The sequence below is a fragment of the Megascapheus bottae genome, chromosome 29, assembly GCF_031878675.1.
Source record: "Megascapheus bottae isolate mThoBot1 chromosome 29, mThoBot2.hap1, whole genome shotgun sequence".
NCBI classification, from domain to species: Eukaryota; Metazoa; Chordata; class Mammalia; order Rodentia; family Geomyidae; genus Megascapheus; species Megascapheus bottae.
The window spans coordinates 11,321,174-11,343,751 of NC_143537.1; the positions used below are offsets into that span (position 1 = coordinate 11,321,174).

The 22,578-nt window shown below is 44.3% G+C and overlaps 1 protein-coding gene and 1 long non-coding RNA gene across 2 annotated transcripts; one reads left to right on the plus strand and one right to left on the minus strand.

Moving 5' to 3' along the window:
• Positions 1-487: 487 nt before the first annotated feature.
• On the minus strand, positions 488-18,312 carry Cnot8 (CCR4-NOT transcription complex subunit 8). The gene is made up of 7 exons (XM_090320973.1): positions 17,912-18,312; positions 12,414-12,595; positions 10,323-10,516; positions 6,943-7,104; positions 5,510-5,654; positions 3,587-3,697; positions 488-1,855 (listed from the first exon to the last, which is right to left on the minus strand). The coding sequence occupies exons 2-7, from the start codon at positions 12,528-12,530 to the stop codon at positions 1,706-1,708; spliced, it is 879 nt and encodes a 292-aa protein (XP_090177099.1). The 5' UTR covers positions 12,531-12,595; positions 17,912-18,312; the 3' UTR covers positions 488-1,705.
• A 95-nt stretch (positions 18,313-18,407) lies between these two features.
• Positions 18,408-19,243, plus strand: LOC150044749 (uncharacterized). The gene is made up of 2 exons (XR_016533071.1): positions 18,408-18,744; positions 18,884-19,243. It is a non-coding gene; the product is annotated as an uncharacterized LOC150044749 (long non-coding RNA).
• Positions 19,244-22,578: the final 3,335 nt, after the last annotated feature.

Sequence of the window (22,578 nt, forward strand, 5' to 3'; positions counted from 1 at the left end):
GGTACCACATACATAGAAAAAAGCCGAAAGTGGTGCTGAGGCTTAAGTGGTAGAGCTCTAGCCTTGAGAAAGTCCAAGGACAGTGCTCAAGCCCAGGATTGGCAAAAAAAAAAAAAAAAAAGTAAAGTCTTAAGCCAAATCTAAGCTGCAATTTAATTTGTTCTAAAGAATTTCAGTAAGTTAATTCACTTAATAAGCCCAATCCACATGATAAATAAGCCCAAATCGTAAAATGAAAACTGCTTTCATGGGAAGGCTATAAAAAGCAAAGAGAATTACACTTACTTGAGTATTCATTAAAACCTCCCTATTGGAGTTGGGAGGCAAAGCTAGCCAATGAGCAAATGTGACAGGTTCAGGTCCCAGTCTCAGACCTAAAAGAGAGTTCCTTGCATGTGCCAATTTGACAATGGAGACAAGACATTTCTAAACCACACTACTTTCCAGAACCATCCATTTATAGCCATGAAAGACCAAATCTTCATGCTAGTGGTTAAAAAGAAATCTTTATTTTACAAAATTAAAAACATAAATAACATTTACAAGCATCTCAAATACCAGCTGATAATACTTGACATTTTTTAATTACTTCAAATTAAGTTTTCCATAAGCTTTTAAAATTGCAAGACTAGTCATTTGCTTCAGTGACTTACCAGTTTTTATTTCTACCACTCCAAAGGGTGTTTGTCAAACCTGTTCATTCAGTAGCCATTTACTTTTTAAATCACTAGTTCTTAATAAAACAAAGTCCTGAGTGCCCCACCCTATTGTGGGATATCAAATACACCAAATGACTGCCTGCCTTTTACAAGTAACTTGCTTTTCTGGGCTCATATTACTGGCACAGTCTTCCATCCCCCTATCTTCTCAGGTTTGCTGAACTTTCAGAAAGGCAGGGGAAATGGAGACTTGCTAGGAGAGTGCTGCTGAAAATTACAGGCTTAAGAACCCAAAATTTGAGCTTATTTATTTCCTTCAGGATGAAGCCTAGGCTATTTCATTGACAACTTAAATTGACTTCAGATGATAAATGACAGCACATCTCAGTGACATCGTGGAGCTCAGATATTACAACACTTCAGTCACCTTAATACGCATTCTGGAATCTGCCAGATTCAGTAGAACTGTCTTTACGTATCAGCATAGGAACAATTCATTTCCATAAAGACAGACTATCCAAGTGTCAGCAAAGCAAATGTCTTTGAGAAGTGACAGAAGAGGAAAGGCAAAGACTCACATTCTGTAACTCACTTCCTGAGAACACAGTTCTCTGCCATTTTCCCTAGAAGCCCTCAGCTCAGCTGAGAATCAGTGAGAACCTTCATCAGAGATTAGCAACCACGTTCAAAAGAAAAAAAGAATGACAACAGGTAGAAGAGTTCTATACATTTTACTAGTTGGTTTCGGACTTGTCCTGGGTATATAAAAAGGTGTCAGTGAGCTGTGGATGCTGGTGGCAGGAGGCAACCAGAGAGGAGCGACATGGGAAGAGGAATGAGGACGACCTATTTACAAATTCAGAGCAAGTTCCCTTCTGGATCTAAAATAAAGACATTTTTTGTCTTCAGTAAAACAAAAGTCCTTCTGCTCAGTGCAGATGGTAGGTACAGTTTGCTCAAAACCAGCGTTTGTGTTGGGGACGGTAGGAGTCGGAACAGGAGAAGCACCGTTCAGAGCGCAGGCCCGCCTCACAGGACAGCCGCCATCACTGCTGCATGTTGTTAATGATAGCCAGCATGCTCATCTTCTCCTGAGCAGAGTCCGAATCGTCGTTCTGCTTCTGGGCCACCCCCGTGCCGAGGCCGTACAGCCGCCCACAGTACTTGGCATCATCAATACTGTCCTCAAAGAACAGCTGTGGGACAGGACAGACAATCAGGCCAGGAGTCACAGCATCTAACACTGCCAAATCACCCTTCCTGCTCCGAAAAGCCTGCCAGCCAGAAACAACTTCAAACACACCAAATCTCCATCTCTTTCAGTGCCAGGATCTCTGTTTACAACAGCTGCGCCTGCTCTGCAGCAGCTCAGTGGTTAACAGCCCAGCCTCTAGATCCAGCCTGTCTTGTGTAGCCTGAACAAAATCACTTCCACACTACCTGATGTGTAAAATGAAGTCACATAAACCAGACACAGTGACCTCCATCTGTCATCCCAACACTTGGGAGGGAAGCCCAGGCAAGAGGATCGCCAGTTCAAGGCCACCTTAATTACAGGCCAGATCTATTTCAAAAGCAGTGAGGTTGTAAGGGGTTACAGGTGGTGATAATACAGTTGTTAGGAAAAGTGAGATAATAAATATATTATCCACAGGGCCAGGAGTTTGGCTTAGTGGTAGAAAGTTCAAGGACAGTGCTCAGATCCTGGGTTAAAGCTCAAAGACTGGCAAAAAAGAAAAAAGAAAAGAAGAAAGCCAGGAGCTGGACGTGGTGGTTCACACCTGTAATCCTAGCTACTCAGGAGTCTGAGATCTGAAGACTGTGGTTCAAAGCCAGCTCAGGCACTAAAGACTGAGAGTCTTATCTCCACTTAGCTACTAGAAAACGGGAAGCGGGGCTGTGGCTCAAGGGTAGGGTCATAGCCCTGAGCTGAAGACCTCAGGGACAAAGCCCAGGCGCAGAGTTCAAGTGCCACAACTGAAAAAAAAAACAAAAACGGAAGTGGTACTGTGGCTCAAGTGGTCGAATTCTAACCTTGAGGAAAGCTCAAGGATAGTGCTCAAGCCCCGGACTGGAAGACAAAACAGAACAACAAAAAAAATAAAGATGAGATCTAAGGATCATGGTTTGAAGCCAGCCCAGGCAGGAAAGTCTATAAGACTCTCTTCCATTTAACCACCAGAAAACTGGAAGTAGAGCTGTTGCTCAAAGTGGTAGTGCAAAAGGGCCCTAAGTTCAAGCACCATGACCAGAAAAAGTAACAAAAGGGACACGTTACCTCTAATACGGAAATCCATGTCTACACATACATTATTCTGGTTCATTTCTCAAATGTGTCAATAAAACCATTTTAGTTTTATTTCTTTAAATTTTAAGACGGAATAGGTATATAAACTAAAAGAAATTTACTTATAAGTGAGTTACAGTAAACACAGAATAACTTTAGTAAAAAAAAAAATCAGAAGAAAGGGCTGGGAATTTGGCTTAGTGGTAGAGTGCTTGCCTAGCATGCACAATTCCTTGGTACAACATAGATGGAAAATGCCAGAAGTGGTGCTGTGGTTCAAGTGGTAGATCTCTAGCCTTGAGAAAGCCCAAGGACAGTGCTCAGGCCGTGAGTTCAAACCTCGGGACTACCAAAAAAGAAAAATCAGAAGAAATACAAACAAATGAAATTACAAGAACAGATTCTGTACCAATCTAGACCTGAAAACACTTGAGTTTTCTGAAGCAGCTCCATTTCAGAATGACTCTTGACTCTCAAACTACAGGTGATAGGCTGTCATACTACAGTGAGCTATCACGACTGCTTTCCAAGTGTCATCACCTTCCAACAAACTACATGTTCAATGAACTTCAGCTCGAAAAGGTCACCCATGTTCCACACAGCAAATCCCTTCAAAAGGCTCCCCCACGACAGAGCTCACCTCTTTCATCCTGAAGAATGCCATTCCGGTCAGCAGTGAGTCGGAGCCTGCCTGGTGCTGCCTCCCAATCCTCTGCAAATCCAGCTGATCAGCAACTTCCTGAAGACCCCCCTGGAGAGGGATGGAAAACAGATACTGCTACACACACCACACCAGTCTACCCGGCTCAGCTAAGTCCATTTGTGAGTTTACTTTATGGTGGTACAGGAAGTAGTGGGTTAACTTTAACAGACCTCAAAGCCCATCTTTAGGCCTTCTCCCTCTAAATAATGCATTATGCCATACTCTGCTTTTTATTTCTTTTTTAGTACCATACTGTGTTTAGAACTTCAGGGACTTGAGCTCTTGTGTGGCTTTTTGGTACAACCGTAGAGCCCTATCACTTATGCCACACCTCTACTTCTAGCTTTTTACAAGTTAGTTGGATTTAAGAGTCTCAGATTTGGGGCCCGGAGAATGGCCTAGTGGTAGAGTGCTTGCCTAGCATGAAGACCCAGGTTTAATTCTGCATTACCACATACATAGAAAAAAAGCTGGAAGTGGTGCAGTGGCTCAAGTAGACCAACTAGTCTTGAGAAAAAAAGCCTAAGGATAGCGCTCAGGCCCTGAGTTAAAGCTCCAGGACTGGCAAAAAAAAAAAAATAAGTCTCAGATTTGTCTTCCAAGCTAACTTCAAACTGAAATTCTCAGATCTTAGCTTCCTGCGTAGCCAGTATTAAAGATGTGAGCCACCTGCACCAGCTATTTCTTTTCTATATTGGTTTTGTTTTGTTTTGTTTTTTTGCCAGTCCTGGACTTGAGTTCAGGGCCTGAGCACTGTCCTTGGACTTTCTCAAGGCTAGAGCTCTACCACTTGAGCCTCAGCACCACTTCTGGCTTTTTTTTCCTATGTATGTGGTAGCGAGGAATCAAACCCAGGTCCTCATGCATGCTAGGCAAGCACTCAACCACTAGGCCAAACTCCTGGCCCTCTTTTCTATATTGTTATTTCCGCTAAAACTTAGCCCTTTTAAATCAAAACTACTATAAAACAAGGCTGAAGAATAAGTGCAGATCCTGTCCAAGCCAGCAAATCCCAGACAAGTTATGGTTACTTCTCAAACTTTCTGGAACAAAGACTACAGCACCTGCCTAGCAAGCATTTAGCCCTTAGTTCCAACTCCAGTACTTGGGGGAAAAAAAAAACAAAAAAACGATTTCCCCTTGAGAATCTGAACTAAATGCACATACACCTCTTGCTAGTGAAACAGTTATCCGCTAGGTGAAGGGCCTCAAGTCAAGAATGCCTGTCTTAGAGTGGGAGAAGTCATGCAATCAATTTGTGCGCAGGTGACCACGCAGAGAGTTCTGCATAAACACCTGTGCCATCCAGCTCTGTAATATCTATTTTTTTTTTTTTTTTGCCAGTCCTGGGCTTGAGCTCAGGGCCTGAGCACTGTCCTTGGACTTTCTCAAGGCTAGAGCTCTACCACTTGAGCCTCAGCACCACTTCCGGCTTTTTTCTATGTATGTGGTACCGAGGAATCGAACCCGGGTCTTCATGCATGCTAGGCAAGCACTTTAACCACTAGGCCAAACTCCCGGTCCCTGTAATATCTATTATAACACAATGTAGGTATGTATTAGGCACTCAGGAATATAAGCTGAATAGATAGCAATAAAGCAAAATGGCAAGCTTGTGTGTGTGTTTGGACTCAGTGCCTGAGCACTGTCCCTTAGCTTTCACTCAACACTGAGCCACAGCACCACTTCTAGTGTGTGTGTGTTGAATTAGAGATAGATTCTAGCACAGATTTTCTTGCCCAGGTTAGTTTTGAACATGCTCCTCAGAACTCAGACTTCTGAGCAGGTGTGGATCGTAGGTGTGACACCCACCAAGTCTACTTTTTTGTTTTGGTTAGTACTGAGAAAAATATTGCATACCTTAAGATTTTTACAACTCTTCATCAGGTACTTCACATCATAAATAGATGGGAAGAAAAGATTCAGAATGTGAAAAAACTCATGTTCTTCTTCTGGCAAACGAGAATCTGTAAGCAATTTTACCATGTAGCCAAAATCATAGCCACTGTAAGGAAAGAATAAAGCACGGAGATTAGGGGGGAAAAAAAGCAGCAGTTACCTGGTCTGAGAACTGAACCAGATGATTTCTCAAAACTTATAATGCTACTTGTGTCAGAGACTTTCAGTCTTCCAAAGCAGTATGTCCTACTGTAATGTGAACAAGCTACATCTGAACAAGCTACTAACCACACATATAGATTTACCAAAAATCCAAAACTAGCCAGGTGCCAGTGGCTCACACAGATAATCCTAGCTATTCAGGAGACTGAGAGCTGAGGATTGTGGTTTGAAGCCAAGTTGAGCAAAAAAAATCCATGAAACTCATCTCCACAGAACCATAAAATCCCAGAAGAGAAGCTGTGGCTCAAATGGCAGAGTCCTAGTCTTGAGCACAAAAGCTCATGACAGTACCTAGGCTCAGTTCAAGATCTAGGGATAGCAAAAAAATAACTAAATAAATAAATAAAATAAAAACTTGTTGACTCATGTCTACAATCCTACTTAGGCTGAAAGGTGAAGATCATGGTTCAAAGCTAGGCTGGGCAACAAAGTCTGAAATTTTTATCTCCAGTTAACTAAGAGCTAGAAATGTGCAGATAGGAAGAAGCTTTTTACTTTTCATTTGCTGCCTTTTATATTATCTAATTTTTATGTATCAAATAAACATTATTTCTAAGAAAATAAAAGAAAAGGAAAAAAAGAAAAAAAAAAGCTGGGGGGCCAGGAGTTTGGCCTAGTGGTAGAGTGGTTTGCCTAGCACACACGAAGACCCGGGTTCAATTCCTCAGTACCACATACATAGAAAAAAGCCAGAAGTGGTGCTGAGGCTAAAGTGGTAGAGCTCTAGCCTTGAGAAAGTCCAAGGACAGTGCTCAGGCCCTGAGTTCAAGCCCAGGACTGGCAAAAAAAAAAAAAAAAAGCTGGGGTGCCAATGGCTCTTGGCTGTAAACCTAGCTACTCAGGGGACTGAAATCTGAGGATCACAATTCAAAGCCCAACCAAAGTAAGAAAAAGTCTGTGGGACTCTTCAATAAAGTACTCAGAAAAAGCCAGAAGTGGCACTGTGGCTCAATGTGGTAGATGATTAGCAAAACAGCTCAGGGGACAGGGCCAAGGCCCTGAGTTCAAACCCCACAAGTGGCAAAAAAAAAAAAAAAAAGTTTTGAAAACGAGAATAAATATAACTGCTGCTGATACACAGATCAGGGCCAGTGAGACTGAGAATGATACAAATTCTGTTCCAGCTCCAGCACAGCCCAGAGTGAGAGATACGCCCATTCCTGAAGACTGACCTGTGAAATGAAAGCCATTTGACATTGTCACAGAGAACCACTCCCGATGTCATAAGCAGCTCTGCAAAGTGCAAAGTGTCAATCCCCTCCTCTTCGTGCTTTTGAAACTGTAGGCCTGAGTTAGCCAGGAGATCTATGGAATCCTGGGAGTACATATCCTCTCTAAAAAAAAAAAAGCAAAGTGCGTGCTTTTTAGCTGGTAAATGATGAAAAATATACAGAAAGCAATAATACTGGGTTGGGAATGTGACTTAGTACTAGAGTGCTTGCTTAACATGCATGAAGCCCTGGGGTTCAATTCCTCAGTATCACAGAAACAGAAAAAGCTGGAAGTGGCACTGTGGTTCAAGTGGTAGAGTGCTAGCCTTGAGCAAAAGCAGCTCAGGGGCAGTGGCTAGGCCCTGCCCCCCCCCCCAAAAAAAAAAAACCAGTAATATTGCTAACACTTTAAATAGAGCAAATGCTATCTAAGTTGAAGTATGGACAAATAAAATTTAAGAATAAATTATCCAGGCACCAGTATTCTAGCTACTCAGGAGACTGAAATCTGAGGATACTGGTTTTCCAGACAGAAAAGTCCCCATGACATGAGAATCAGGACCCAGGCACTATCCCTGAGTCCTTGAGCCTTGAGCCTCTCTGTGCTCAAGGCTATGTTTCTACCACTTTGAACCACAGCGCCACTTCTGGCTTTTTCTGTGTATATGGTGCCAAGGAATTGAACCCAGAGCTTCACACATGCTGGGCAAGCACTCTACCACTAGGCCACTCTCCCTGGCTCTGCCATGAAACTCATCTTCAATTAGCCACTCACAAAGTGGAAGTAGCACTGTGGCTCAAGTGGTGTACCACTAGCCTTGAGCACAGAGTCTCAGGGGCCTGGGAGTTGGCCTAGTGGTAGAGTGCTTGCCTAGCATGCACCAAGACCGGGTTCCCTTCCTCAGTACCACATACATAGAGAAAAACAGAAGTGATGCTATGGCTCAAGTGGTAGAGCGCTAGCCCTGAGAAAGCTCAAGGATAGTGCTCGGGCCCTGAGCTCAAGCCCAGGACTGGCAAAAAAAAAAACAAAAAGAAGAATATGTGCCACCACATCTAGCTACCTTATTATGGCAGGAACTAAACATCCTATTTTACAAAGAAACTTAATTACATGTGAAATGAGTGACCAAAAATCATTAAGCTACTAAAGGAGAGGATCACTTCAAAGATTACTGTCTACTTACGACTAGAGACTTCATTTTATTTTAAATAGCTTTACTGAAATATAGTTCACTCACATATCACACATCTCACAAAATTCAGTGGCTTTTGAATATAGTCACAGAGCTGTACAATCAATTATCAAATATTTTCACCACCTCAAAAAGCAACCCCAGACGGGTACTGGGAATTCAGACCTGTAATCCTAGCTTCTCAGGAGACTGGGACCTGAGGATTGGGGTTCAAAACCAGCCCAAACAGGAAGGTCTAATTAAGGCTCTGATCTCCAATTAAGTACCAAAAGGCCAAAAATAGAGCTGTAGTTCAAAGTGGAGGAGCCCTAGCCGAGAGCACAAAAGTTCAGGAACAGAGCCCAAGGCCCTTAGTTCAAGCTCCAACACCATGCCCTGAGATCAAGCTCCAAGATCGGTACCAAAAAAAAAAAAAAAAAAGGGCTGGGAGTTTGGCCTAGTGGTTAAAGTGCTTGCCTAGCATGCACAAAGACCCTGGTTCGATTCCTTGGTACCACATATATAGAAAAAGCCGGAAGTGGTGCTGAGGCTCAAGTGGTAGAGCTCTAGCCTTGAGAAAGTCCAAGGACAGTGCTCAGGCCCTGAACTCAAGCCCAGGACTGGCAAAAAAAAAAAAAAAAAGTCTCATGGTCTTTTCTGCCTGGCATGACTTCAAACCTTGATCCTCAGATTTCAGCCCCTTGAGAAACAAGGATGACAGGTATGAGCCACCAGTGCCTGGCAAGAGTAGAAATGTTTTATTTTTTGTTGTTTTTGTTTTTGTTTTTGCCAGTCTTGGAGCTTGAACTCAGGGTCTGGGCACTGTGCCTGAGTTGCTTTTGTATGTACCACCTGTACCTCAGTGCCACTTCTGGCTTTTTCTGTTTCTGTGGTACTGAGGCATCGAACCCAGAGCTTCATGCATGCTAGGCAAGCACTGTACCACTAGCCACATTCTCAGCTTCTTATCCTCCATTTCTTTTGAGCATATATCTAGGAGTAGAATCTAGAATCACTGGGTCATAGGGTAACTGTGCTTAATCTCTTAAGAACTTTACAAACTGTTCTCAAATTTTTCAAAGAATCCTAACAGATTCCCAACAGCAATGTATAATGTATTCCAAGTTCTCTATACCACCCCAACTTAGGTTATAGTACTTCTGTTAATTATTAACAGTATACTAGGGCCTATAGTTTAGCCTAGTGGTAGAGTGCTTGCCTAGCCTGCATGAAGACCCAGGTTCGATTCCTTGTTACCATCTACCCACAAAAAGCCCCTAGCTATTCAGGAGGCTGAGATCTGAGGATCAAGGTTCAAAGCCATCCTGGGCACAAAAGGACCTGACATTCTTATCTCCAATTAACCTCTAGAAAACTGGAAGTGGGGCTTGGCTCAAGAGTACAGCTCAGGTACAATGCCCAGGCCCAGGGGTAGGGTGGTAGCCTTGAACTAAAGAGCTCAGGGACAGCACCCAGGCTGAGTTCAAGCCCCATGATCCACAAAAAAAAAAAGTGGTGCTGTGGCTTAGTGGTAAAAGGCTAGCCTTGAAAAAGCCAAAGGACAATGGTCAGGCAGAGTTCAAGCCCCAGGACAGGCAAAAAACAAACACACAAGGAAATAGTATACTAGGTCAGAGGGTTTCTGGTATCTCAGTGTCATCTGAGTTTGTAATTTCTACATGACTAATGCTGTTGAGAAGGTATTGGTGGGCTTTTGGCTATTTGTACATCTTCTCTGGGAAAATGTCTATTCTGCTCATTTTTCTTTTGGTGATGCTAATACTTAAACACTGGCTTGCTAGCAGCTCCACTCCTATGTGGGTTGTTTTTGTTCCTCCTCCTCAGTGCTAAGGATTGAACCCAGAGCCTTTCACATGCTCAGAAAGTACTTTAGCATTCAACTAGACCCCCTATAACCCTGAACTGTCTTTTTTTTTTTTTTTTTTTTTTCCTGCCAGTCCTGGGGCCTGAGCTTGGGCTTTCTCAAGGGTAGAGTTCTACCACTTGAGCCACAGCACCACTTCCAGCTTTTTCTGTGTATGTGGTACCAAGGAATTGAACCTGGGTTTTCATGTATGCTAGGCAAGCACTGTACCACTAGGCCAAACTCCTGGCCCAGGTGTGGGAAGTCTAAGAATGTCCTTGAGAAGTGTTTCAGATACTTACGTAAGGTTAAACTTGAAGTTGAACTGCCAGGTGTTGATTCCGGAAGGATACTCTCCCTTCTCGTTTGTGAAGGTAAGGCCCAGCTGGATAATTTTTAAAAGGTCAACATTGCACCGCAGAAGTTGATACTGGTAATCTATGGAACTACGAAATTCACCAATTGGCCGCACCACCACACCTGGAAACTCTGTGTCCTGGGAGGGGGAAAAAAGCCTCTACCATAAGGTTTCACAAAACAGTGGAAGCTACAAATATTTAAAGTTACAGCATAAAGCCTGAGGTTGGGCATTTAAAAAAAAAAAATTATCTCACAATTCTGTTCTTAATGATGTCTACTAAAGAAGCCCTGGACAGGAAGCTATGTCCAGAAATATAAAGTCCTGAGGAAATGGCCACAGCAGCTAGAGAGCTATATTCTGAGTTGAGAACAATATATGAATGAAAATACAAATGCAGGGAAGCAAGATAGCCATTCCAATAAATAAATAAATAACAAGAAACTGCATTTAGCCTAAATAAAACGACTAGAAAAAGAACACAGTCTGAACACCAACCTACTACTCTATAAAGCAAGAATCACAGCCAAGCACTGGTGGCTCATGCTTAGACATCTTAACTACTCAGGAGACTGAGATCTGAGGATCACGGTTCAAAGCCAGCCAGGGCAAGAAGGTCTATGAGAGTCTTTTCTCCAATAAACCACCAGAATACCAGAAGTGACACTGTGGTTCAAAGTGATAGAGCCAGCCTTGAGGAAAAGAGCTAGGAGACAGTGCATAGGTCCTGAGTTCAAGCCCCACAACCAGCAAAAAGAAAAAAAGAAAAAGAATCACCGAAATTTAGCTAGGAATGGAAAAGAGTAAAGGTGACCTGGATGTGAAAGCAGTAAGGAGCACTGCAATAACAGCACTGGACTCTCTTCAGGGGCCCTCTCCCTCCCCAGCTACTCAGTGGTAGGAAAGGGAGCCTTCTTTCACCAGATCTTTCCATTCTTCCAGAGGGGCAGAAATCTGGAATTTAAATGAGGTCTCATGGTTTCTGAATGCTTTTTTTTTTTTTTTCTTTTTTGGGAGGTCATGGGGCTTGAACTCTGGGCCTGGTTGCTGTCCTAGAGCTCTTGAGCTCAAAGCTAACACTCTACTACTTAAGCTACAGCGCCACTTCCAGTTTTCTAGTGGTTAATTGGAGATAAGAGTCTCATAGACTTTCATGCCTGGGCTGGCTTGGAACCTCAATCCTCAGATCTCAGCTTCCTGAGTCCCTACGATTATAGGTGTGAGCCATTGGCATCCATGTTGACAACAATTTTTTTTTTTTTTTTTTTTTTTTGTCGATCATGGGGCTTGAACTCTGGGCCTGGGCACTGTCCCTGTGCTCTTCAGCTCAAGGCTACTGACCTACCCCTTAAGCCACAGTGCCACCTCACTTCTGGTTTTCCAGTGGCTAATTGTAGAAAAGAGTCTTAAGGTCTTTAGTGCCTAGGTTGGCTTTGAACACTGATCTTCAGGTCTCAGCCTCCTAAGTAACTAAGCATGAGCCATTGTGCCCGGCTTTGACAACAGTTTTTTTTTTTGTTTTGTTTTGTTTTTTTGCCAGTCCTGGGCTTGAGCTCAGGGCCTGAGCGCTGTCCTTGGACTCTTTCTCAAGGCTAGAGCTCTACCACTTGAGCCTCAGCACCACTTCCAGCTTTTTTCTATGTATGTGGTTCCGAGGAATCGAACCCGGGTCTCCATGCATGCTAGGCAAGCACTTTAACCACTAGGCCAAACTCCCGGCCTGACAACAGTTTTTTAAAGTCTTGAAAAATAGTTGCACGTAGTCCAACTATTCTCAGGAACACATATGCCCTTAGAGGGCTGGCATAACTGCTTTAAAGATTTTCAAACAATGATATTACCAAAAAAAAAAAATCTATGATGCTAGCAGTGACAGCTTCCTTAGAGACACTGGCTGTCTGATATTTCATTAAAAACAACACAAATTTCCATCACGATTAACTTACCACAGCTTTCTTTCTTTTCAGACTCTCACATTAAACACAATTCTAAACGAATTTAACACAGGTGAGTCAAGGAGAATAGAGTTACTTACCATGGCGATATAACTATAACTGAGTACGATTTCTCGGATCTTCCTCATCTCTTCCTCTAGATTGCTGGCCCAGACTTCACAGATAACCTGGCTGTTCTCTACAAGCGCTGCAGGCATCCTGAAGAAATCTGATGTCACCCTCAGCTACGTGAGTGAATAAGCCCAACAATATTTGGTCTGATCTAGATTGAAAAATACAGATTGAAATCAGGTAAGCTGACACAGTAGCACAAGCTGCCATCAAAACAAAAACATCAAGAGTATTTTAAACCAGGAGCAGATGGCTCACATGTGTAATCCTAGCAACTCAAGAGGCTAAAATCTGAGGTCCGAAGCCAGCCTGGGCAGAAAGGTCTGTGAGACTCATCTCTAATAAACTACCAAAAAGCTGGAACTGGAGCTGTGGCTCAAGTAGTAGAGTTACCCTTGAGCAAGTAAAAGCTCAGGTATAGAACCCAGGCCCTGAGTCCAAGCCCTAAGACCAACACACATACACCCCAAAAAGTTATTTTATTATAATTTAATTGATTTATTGTATGTGATGGGGACATACCTTTATCAAGAAACACAGGTGGGGAATGGTGGCTCCCACCTGTAATCCTAGCTACTCAGGACACAGATCTGAGGATCAAGGTTCAAAGCCAGCCCAGGCACAAAAGGACCAAGATCTCTGAAAGCCTGTGCTCATGTAGCTCTGAATTCTAAACCATGTCTCCACGGTGAAAAGGGCACAGAACTCTTATCCCCACCCCCATTCTCCAAAAGAGGAAAGCCAAAGCCAAACACAACTGGAAGCAATTAACTAGCAGATTCGTGAAAATAAGACGATGAAGGGTTAAGTCAACCCCACTGGCTGATTTGAACCCATAACAACCAAAATAAATAAAAATCCAAACTAAAGTTATTCATGCCTATTTTTAAACTAATAATAATATAAAGAAACTTTTCAGCAGTTCAACAACAGGAATAGAGGATGTCAGGTATAAATGATTTATAGTGTATCTTTCAAGATAAAATGCAACATCAGGTCTGGGAATGTGGCCTAGTGGTAGAGTGCTTGCTTAGCATGCATGAAGCCCTGGTTCAATTCCTCAGTACCACATAAACAGAAAAAGCTGGAAATGGCACTGTGGCTCAAGTGGTCGAGTGCTAGTCTTCAACAAAAGAAACTTAGGGACAGTGCCCAGACTCTGAGTTCAAGCCCCACGACTGGCCAAAAAAAGAAAAAAAAGACCCCCCAAAAATTATCACTTGGCCTCAGTGTAATGCTGTTATTACTGCAAAGATAATATGAAAAGCCTAGTTATTTAAAAGAAATAAAAAGGAGGAAGCTGGGTACTGGTAGCTCATGCATGCCTGTAATCCTAGTGACTCAGGAGGCTGATCTCTGTGGATCACAGTTCAAAGCCAGCCCAGGCAGGAATATCTGTGAGACTCTTATCTCCAACTAACCAACAGAAAACCAAAAGTGGTACAGGGAGGCTGAGATCTGAGGATCGTGGTTCAAAGCCAGCCCGGGCACTAAAGACCACGAGACTCTTATTTCCAATTAACCACTAGGAAAGCAGAAGTGGCCCTGTGGTTCCAGGGGTAGGGTGATAGCTTTGAACTAAAGAGCTCAGGGACAGCGCCCAGGCCCAGGCCTGACGATGAAGACGAAGAGGACGAAGAGGACCAAGAAGAGGAAGACAACGACAAAGATGAAGACGTGGTCAAGCAGGTGAGGGGGAAGGGTTTTAGTAATAGAGCTCAAGTTTAGTAACCCTAAGGCCCTGTTTAATGCACAGCACTACAACCCCAGCCCCAAAAGGAGTGTGGCTCAAGTGTCAAACCACTAAATGATCACAAAAGCTCAAGGACATTGCCCGAGCTGAGTTGAAGTCCCAGGACTAGAAGGAGAAGGTGGAGGGCCTGGGGGGAGGAGAGGGAAAGGAAGACCAACAGTGTTCGATATATAAGGGCAATGAGCTATGAGGCTAGCCCACTGTAGCAGCTCTAAGGTTTATAATAGACACAATAAAATGAATGTGAGTTTCCAAAAGACAGAGCAAGGGAAGTCTTTACTTCCTACTTTCAAGACTGACAGATGCACCGGGCGTGGTGGCTCACTCCTGTAATCCTAGCTATTCAGGAGGCTGAGATATGAGGACCTCCATTCAAAGCTGGCCTGGGCGCAAAAGAACTTGAGACTCTTATCTCCAATTGACCACTAGAAAACCAGAAGTGGCACTGTGGCTCAAGGAGTAGAGTGATAGCCTTGAGCTAAAGAGCTCAAGGACAGCACCCAGGCCCAGAGTTCAAGCCCCACGACCAACAAAAGAAAAAGATTGACAGGTGTAACAAGAACAATCTGGAACAAAGGAAACTCTACCACTGTCAAGTGTCCACTTGTAGAAACCAATCTGCTAGTTTGCCAGCAGCTCTCAAAGTTTCCACTTGTTCAGGGAATCCTATACTTACAGATGTTCCACTGAAATTACAGTTACTAAACTTTAGTAAACTTTCTGGAGACTATTCAAGAGGAAATTTCTCAAAGGCAGAATCTATTTCTTTTTGTTTTTATTTTATTAGAAGTTTCCAAAAGAATAAGAAACAAGAAAGGCATAACTGTACACTATATGGCCATAATAAAAGAGATAGGACTGTTTTTTTAATGGTACTGGGATTTGAACACAGTACCTGGCACTCACTCAACTTGCTTAGATGCCACTCTACCATATGAGCCAAACCTCAGGCAGGGACTCAGAATTTTGGAATCCTACTCCTGTTTAAGATTTTTCCCTGCATCGCTGTGACTTTGGTCTAGTGGTAGAGTGCTTGCCTAGCAGGCACGAAGACCCGGGTTCGATTTCTTGGTACCACATACATGACAGAGCTCTAGCCTTGAGGAAAAACCCAAGGACAATGCTGAGGCCCTGAGTTCAAACCCCAGGAAAAAAAAAAATTCCCTGCAAAACAAAACCAAGCTCTTTATCCATTTACTATCAACTCTATCCACTCAGTGCCACTCCCTAACTTTCCTCAGATACAAACATAAACTACTTTTAGAGGAAGTGGGTTTTAAACCTGGCCTTTAGACCACTATTTCCATAAAAACAAACCCAGCAAAAAGGACACAGGACTACCTTTACAAGAGAATTTGTTTTTAGAAAGATAACAAGCTAGCTGGGTGCCAGTGGCTCACTTATAATCCTAGCTACTCAGAAAGCTGAGATCTGAGGACTGAGGTTCAAAGCCAACCCAGGCATGAAAGTCCATGAGACTCATCTCCAATTAAATGCCAAAAAAATGAAAGTGATGTTGTTTTTTTTTTCCTGATCAAGAAGAGAGCTCTACAACTTGAGCCACAACTCCACTTTGCAGCTGTTTTCCCCAATTACTTGAAGATGAATCTTACGAACTTTCATGTTCAAGCTGGCTTTGAACAGAAGTTTCAGAGTAGCAAAGAACTATTGGTGTTTGCTTCCAGCACCAACTGTCTCCCTCATTTTAGGCCTCTCAAAGCTAGCATTTCACATGACATATCACGGGGCAGAATGACTCTGTGTCTTTCAAATGTTTATTTGTACAACAAGCTAACTTAAAACTGAACTCTCAGCTGGATATCCATGGCTCATGCCTGTAAGTTGAGCTACTCAGGAGGCTGGGATCTGAGGGTGAAGGTTCAAAGCCAGCCAGGACAGGAAAGTCCATCAGATTCTTATCTCCAATTAACCACCAAATAAACCAAAAGTAGAATTGGACAGGCAGGATAGAATTAGGCAAGTTAGGACTAGAATATAGTAACTAGAACAGAGTGTCAACTCTGCTATGTTAAATCAGTAAACTATGTTGCATCATATTACCTGCCTATTGCTCAATTACTTTGCCTGCTTACGACAGGACCCAAGGTCCAGGCAGAATTCAACCTCCAGAACCAGTACAAAACAGACTGACAGATAAGACAGATGCATAGGTAGATGGGTAGATAAAATAGATTCAGAGATGGATAGATGGATGGACAGGTAAACTGGACTCTTACAAGAGCCACATTTGGAAGTGTGCAAGATTGAAAGGTGTTCAACACAGACACACACACAATCCTATCGCAGTTGCTGACCTGTCCTGTTCAGATCACTTCTAAACACAATTCCTTAATTCATTCAGGAAAACTCCCAGAGAGCTTTGAGATGATTAAAAAACAAAACAAAACAAAACCAATTTTCTCTTCAAGCAGTCCAGAGTGCCTGGCTTGCTAGGGGTTTCTGACTTTGTTTTAAGAGTAAATACCACTTCCTAGCCCTAAAGACTGAACAAAGGCACAAAGAGAAAAGGAAGTATCTACACCTCAGAACGCCTCTATAGGCTGGGAATGTGGCTTAATGGTTGAATGCTTGCCTAGCATACGTGAAAGCCATGGATTCCATCCACAGTGCCCCATCAATAGAAAAAACAAAACCAGAAGGGAAGCTATGGCTCAAGTGGTACAGTCCTAGCCTTGGGCAAAAAAAAAAAAAAGCTCATGGACAGTGTCCAGTCCCCCAGGTCTAGCAAAAAGAAAAGGAAATGGCCTCTAAAATCTCTCTAGAGTATATATTGTATATGCTCTATAGAGTATATAGAGAGTACATATGTAGAGTATATAGAATATATTCTAGAGTATATATACTATTCTATATAGAGTATATTCTATATACTTTATAGAGCATGTACTCTATACTCTATATAATACTAGTATATATAGAGTATATACAGAGTATGTAGTTATATATACTCTAATATATAGAGTATATCTACTCTAGTATATATAGTATATATAGAGTACATAAGAGTAAATAGAAAATATATATACTCTAGTATATGGAGTATATATAGAGTACATAGAGTATATATACTCTAGTATATCTGTCAAGAGGGTCTAGCGAGAGTCCTCTATAGAGCATATAGAATATATACCTCATCCCACAGTGTCCCCAACTGAAACACAATTCAAGCTGTTTTCAAGTCGTGGGTGCCCTGGGTCTGTGTGATTGCTGCGCAGGCGATTGGGGAGGGGAGCTGGGGGGGGGGAAGGCCCCTCCCAATCCCGCCCCTCCCACCCCGCCGTCCCAGGTCCTCGTTCTCCTCCCCTCTCCCTTTCCTTCACAATTTAGATCTATGCTATCGACCCCGCCCCTCCTCGGCCCCCCCCCCCCAGCTCTTGTGCTCCAGGCTCCATCACTGATCCCCCCACACCCCCCCACTCGATCCTCAGCTCCACTTCCGGCTCCGTGCGGGGACCTGGAGGGGAAGAGTTTCCCGGACTTTCCGGTCCGGGGTGGACTTGGAACCGCCACCCTCCATCCATCCAGAGCGGCACCCGAGGTCCGGGGCCTGCGGGGGCCCGACGTGTCTTCCCGTCGGTCCCCGTCGTGGGGCCGTGCCTCAGTTTCCCCGTGCTGGAAAATGGGTTTCTAACCGTGCACCCCGGGACAGGTCCTCCCCCCGCGCCCCGCCCCCGGGGGGGACGGGCCGCTTACCCCGGCCCGCAGGACCCGCCGGGCGCGGGCTGGCACACTGACAGGCCGGGCAGGCCGCGGCGGCGGCGGGGCGCCAGGGGCGGCGGCGGAAGCACCCCGCAAACCAAGCGCTCTCCTTCCTCGGGCCCCGGATCTGTTCCTTAGAATCCAGCGGGATCAGTGAGACGGGAAGGCCCCCGGGTTCCCAGAGAGGCGCTGCGGACCGCCCGCTCCACTCGCGATCCGCCCGACTCGCCTGCTCCCCGGCGTCACTCCGGAAGCGCGCGCCCGCTCCCTCCCCGCTCCGCCCCCTTCGGCGCGCCGCCGCGACTGCAGGGTTGACTCCGCCCCAGTTCGCCGGTGTAGGGGGAGGGAGGGAGAGGGAGGGATTTAAGAAAGAAAAAAAAAAAAAGAGGTTGGTTCTGCGCCTGCGTGGAAGGCCGCCCGCCTGCGGACCGCGCCGCGCTCCGGGCCTTCCTGTGACGTGCTCGGCGCAGGCCCGGGTCCCGGCGACCGCCGACCGGGTGTCAGTTACTCTGCGGCGGGGGGCGTGGTCTGGAGCGTGTGCCCCGCCCCTTGTGGGCGTGGCCGAGCCACACTCACACCACGCCGCCCCTCCGCCCTGCTGGGTCGTCGGGAAGTGGGGTGGCGGGGAAGACACGGCGGAGAGGGCTGCCCTGACTTCCTTCTGTATTACTGGGGGGCCCCCTGGGTCCTCCCCACATACACACACAATAATGAGTTGGGAGCAGGGCGGGGGAGGGGGTGACCCACCCTCCCTTACCCAGTCCTTGCGACTGGAGCCCGCGGGCCGGGAGCGTTCCCATAGCAACCGAGGCTGCTGGAGCACAAAGGTGGGGGGGGTCTCAGGAGGGAGGGGGGAGCAGGCCCCCAAATGCCACCCATCCCCACCCCTCAGCCCTGCCCTGGGCCGCGTGGGTGACGCACTGGAGATAAAAGAAGGTCTCCCATCTTTCCTTTCCTCCTCCCCAGGCTGGCTTTCCAGGCGCCATCCCCAGATCTCCGCCCGCAGAACAGGTAGGAGGAGAGATGTCTGAGCCTCCAGTACCCGCCCTCCTTTAACTGAAGAGATTTTCCAAACTCGTGCTTCCATCGCCTGTGCTGAAGCCTTTAAAACTGCAATTGCCAACGGGATTTCTGAAAGCCATCTTCTGGGAAGGTGCGTGCCCTACCCCACCTCTCTCCACTCTGTCCAAGTCTGTTTCAAAAGAAACAGGAGGACACCAATGACACTGTCGCTCTGATGGTGGCTAACCGTAAAGGACTGGAAGAAACAGCCCACACCCAGAATGATGTATAAATGCATTCAATAAATTTCTGCATCTGGCCGCAGATTTCTGTAAAAATCAGTTCTTATTACCAACTCTACACGATTCTTCCTGGCTTTGGTAATGCTGTGTTGGAGGGGGTTGAAAACAACAATGCCTTCCCCAGTCTCTAATATCTTTTCACCCACTTATTATATTCAGGAGTGGTGTCCCTGGTCACATGAAAAGCAGTCTCCTAAATCCTTGAAATTTTGCTTTTTTTTTTTTTTTTCCCTTGCAGCATTGAAACAAAACAAGAAACTCACCCTGTTTATTCTCCCCTACATGCACACTCAAGAGTTTTTGGAAGATTGCAGAAGAGAACTACAAACCAATCATATTTCAGGAAATGACAGAAGTGCTTATACATTTTAAACAGTGGGTTTTATAATGCATTCATACTAGTGTAATGTAAAATTAGAATTGTTTAAAGAAAGAAAAGCCTATATTTAATTTTCTCAGCTGGGAAAGTGAGTTTAAGAAAGCAGTGGTTACCAAACAGGGTTCCTTAAGAATCAGGTTATCTTTAGCCAGTCCAGCCTTCCTATTAATCTCAATTAGAAACCAGTCAAATAGTATGCACTTCTTAGAATAATAATATGCACAGGAAAATAAAATCTGAGTTAGAAATATTTTGAAAACAGGTAAATTCTTCCAGACTAATACAACAGTCACCTTCTGTGCCATATATGTATTTCTAAAACCCCTGTACCTAGAAGGCTGTTTACTGACATTATGTTTTTATCTCATTTGCCTTTTCTCCTGGCAATGTAGCCAGTCGGCTACTTTGTATAAAGTTGTCCTGTTTTTTGTGTGTGGGTGTGTGTTGGTCTTGGGCCTTGAACTCAGGGCCTAAGCAATATCTCTGAGCTTTTTTGCTCCAAATTAGCCTGCTAGCCCTGCCAGTGAGGATCTTAATTTGAAATCTACCTAGGGAAGGAATGTCTATGACATTCTTTTTGCTCTTTTTAATTATTTTTATGAATGTGGACCAAGGAATCAAACCCAGGGCCTCGTGCATGATAGACATTCTTAACACTAAGCCACATTCCCAGCATAGTCCGTGAGATTCTTGTCTTCAGTTAACCAACAAAAAAAATCTTCAAGTGGAGCTGTGGTTTATCTAGTAGAGCACAAGCCTCGGGCAAGAAAAAGCTCAAGGATAGTGCTCAGGCTCTGAGTTCAAGCCCCAGGACTGACTGGCACCAAAAAAAGTAGCACTCTACCACCTAAGTCACAATTACACTTCTGGCTTGCTGTTTTCGCCAATCCTAGAGCTTGAACTTATGGCCTGGACACTGTCCCTGAGCTTCTTTTGCTCAAGGCTAGCACTCTACCACTTGAGCCACAGCTCTGCTTCCTGGTATTTTCTGTGTATGTGGTACTAGAGAATGAACCTAGGGCTTCATGCATGCTAGGCAAGCACTCTACCACTAAGCCACATTCTCAGCCATCCTCCTTATTCTTGCTGAGGTTTTGCATTAGAAGGCATGTTGTCACTCTTCTTCACCCTTCCCATGATAAAGGATAACGTACATTTCATGTGTGAAGTAACAATGACATTCACCAAACATTGTCAGGAAAAGGAAGAAGGAGGTATGAGAATATAATGTCACTAAAATCACATAGTATCTATGGGATTACCACAATGAAACCTCCTTTGTATGTTAACAAAACAAAACATAAAACTTGGGCTGGGTGTATGGCTTAGTGGTACAGTGCTTGCCTAGCATGCAAGAAGCCTCAGTACCGTTTAAACAGAAAAAGCCAGAAGTGGCACTGTGGCTCAAGTGGTAGAGTACAAGCATTGAGCAAAAAGAAGCTTAGCAATAGTGCTTAGGCTCTGAGTTCAAGCTCCAGGACTAGAAAAAAAAAAACAAAAACTAAAGGTGAACACCTGTAATCCTAGCTACTCAGGAGGCTGGGAATCTAAGGATTGCAGTTTAAAGGCAGGAAGGAGACTCTTCTCTCCAATTTATCACCAAAAAAGAACTGGAAAAAGAGTTGTGGATCGAGTGGTAGAGCACCAGCTTTGAGCAAAAAGAAGCTACAGGATTCTGGTTGCCTGTGGCTCACACCTGTAATACTAGACTACTAAGGAGGCTAAGAACCGAGGTTCACAGTTCCAAGACAGCCCAAGCAACAATGATGTGAGACTCATATGTCTAATTAACCACCAGAAACACAAAAGTGACAGTGTGGCTCACTCAAAGTGGTAGAGTGCTAGCCTTGAGAAAAAAGGCTCAGGCACAATGCCAAGGCCCTCAGTTCAAGCCCCAGGACTGACCAAAAAAAGTCTCATAGAGAGACTTTTATCTCCAGTTAACTTTCAAAAGGTAGGAAGTGGAGCTGTGGTTCAGAGACTTAGTTGGTTTTGTTTTGTTTTGTTTTGTTTTGTTTTGCCAGTCCTGGGCTTGAGCTCAGGGTCTGAGCACTGTCCTTGGACTTTCTCAAGGCTAGAGCTCTACCACTTTGAGCCGCACCACTTCCGGCTTTTTTTCTATATATGTGGTACCGAGGAATCGAACCCGGGTCTTCGTGCATGCTAGGCAAACACTCAACCACTGAGCCAAACTCCCAGTCGGAGACAGATTTTTATACACATGCAAACCCAAAGAAAGACAGCATCCTGGATGTAAGAATGTTAAACATGGTGTGTATTCATTACCCTCCGTACATCTCCTTTACAATAACATTTTTTTTGAAAGATAGTGTAAAACCCTGAAATCTTTACTTGGCAAATAATTGCTTCTTGGGTTGTTTGTAAAGTTTGCTTCTGTGAACTTAGAATAAAGACAGACACAGCTGGACACTGGTGATTCTAGCCTTTAATCCTCGCTACTTAGGAGGCTGAGATCTGTGGATCTTCATTTAGTGCCAGCCCAGGCATTAAAGTCTAGAGCCTCTCATCTCTAATCACCAAAAAGGGGGAAGTAGAACTTTGGCTCAAGGGATAGAACCATAGCTTAAAGCCAGAAAGCACAAGGACAGCACCCAGACTCTGAAGTTAAATCCCAGGACTGGTACAAAAAGAAAGAGACATAAAGAAAGCAATATTTTGCCAGTGCTAGTGGCTTACATCTATAATCCTAGCTACTCAGGAGGCTGAGATGTGAGGATCGAGGTTCAAAGCCAGCATGTGCAGAAAGAGTCCCTCAGTGACTCTTATCTCCAATTAACTGCTAAAAAACAAACAAAAAACAATGTTTAAGAATTTTAACTGTCCTAAATTTGGTTAGAAGACAGCCCAGGGCTGGAAGTGTGGCTTTAGTGGTAGAGTGCTCGCCTCACATGCACAAAGCTGTGGGTTCGATTCCTCAGTATCACATACTCAGAAAAAGCTGGAAGTGGAAGTGGAGC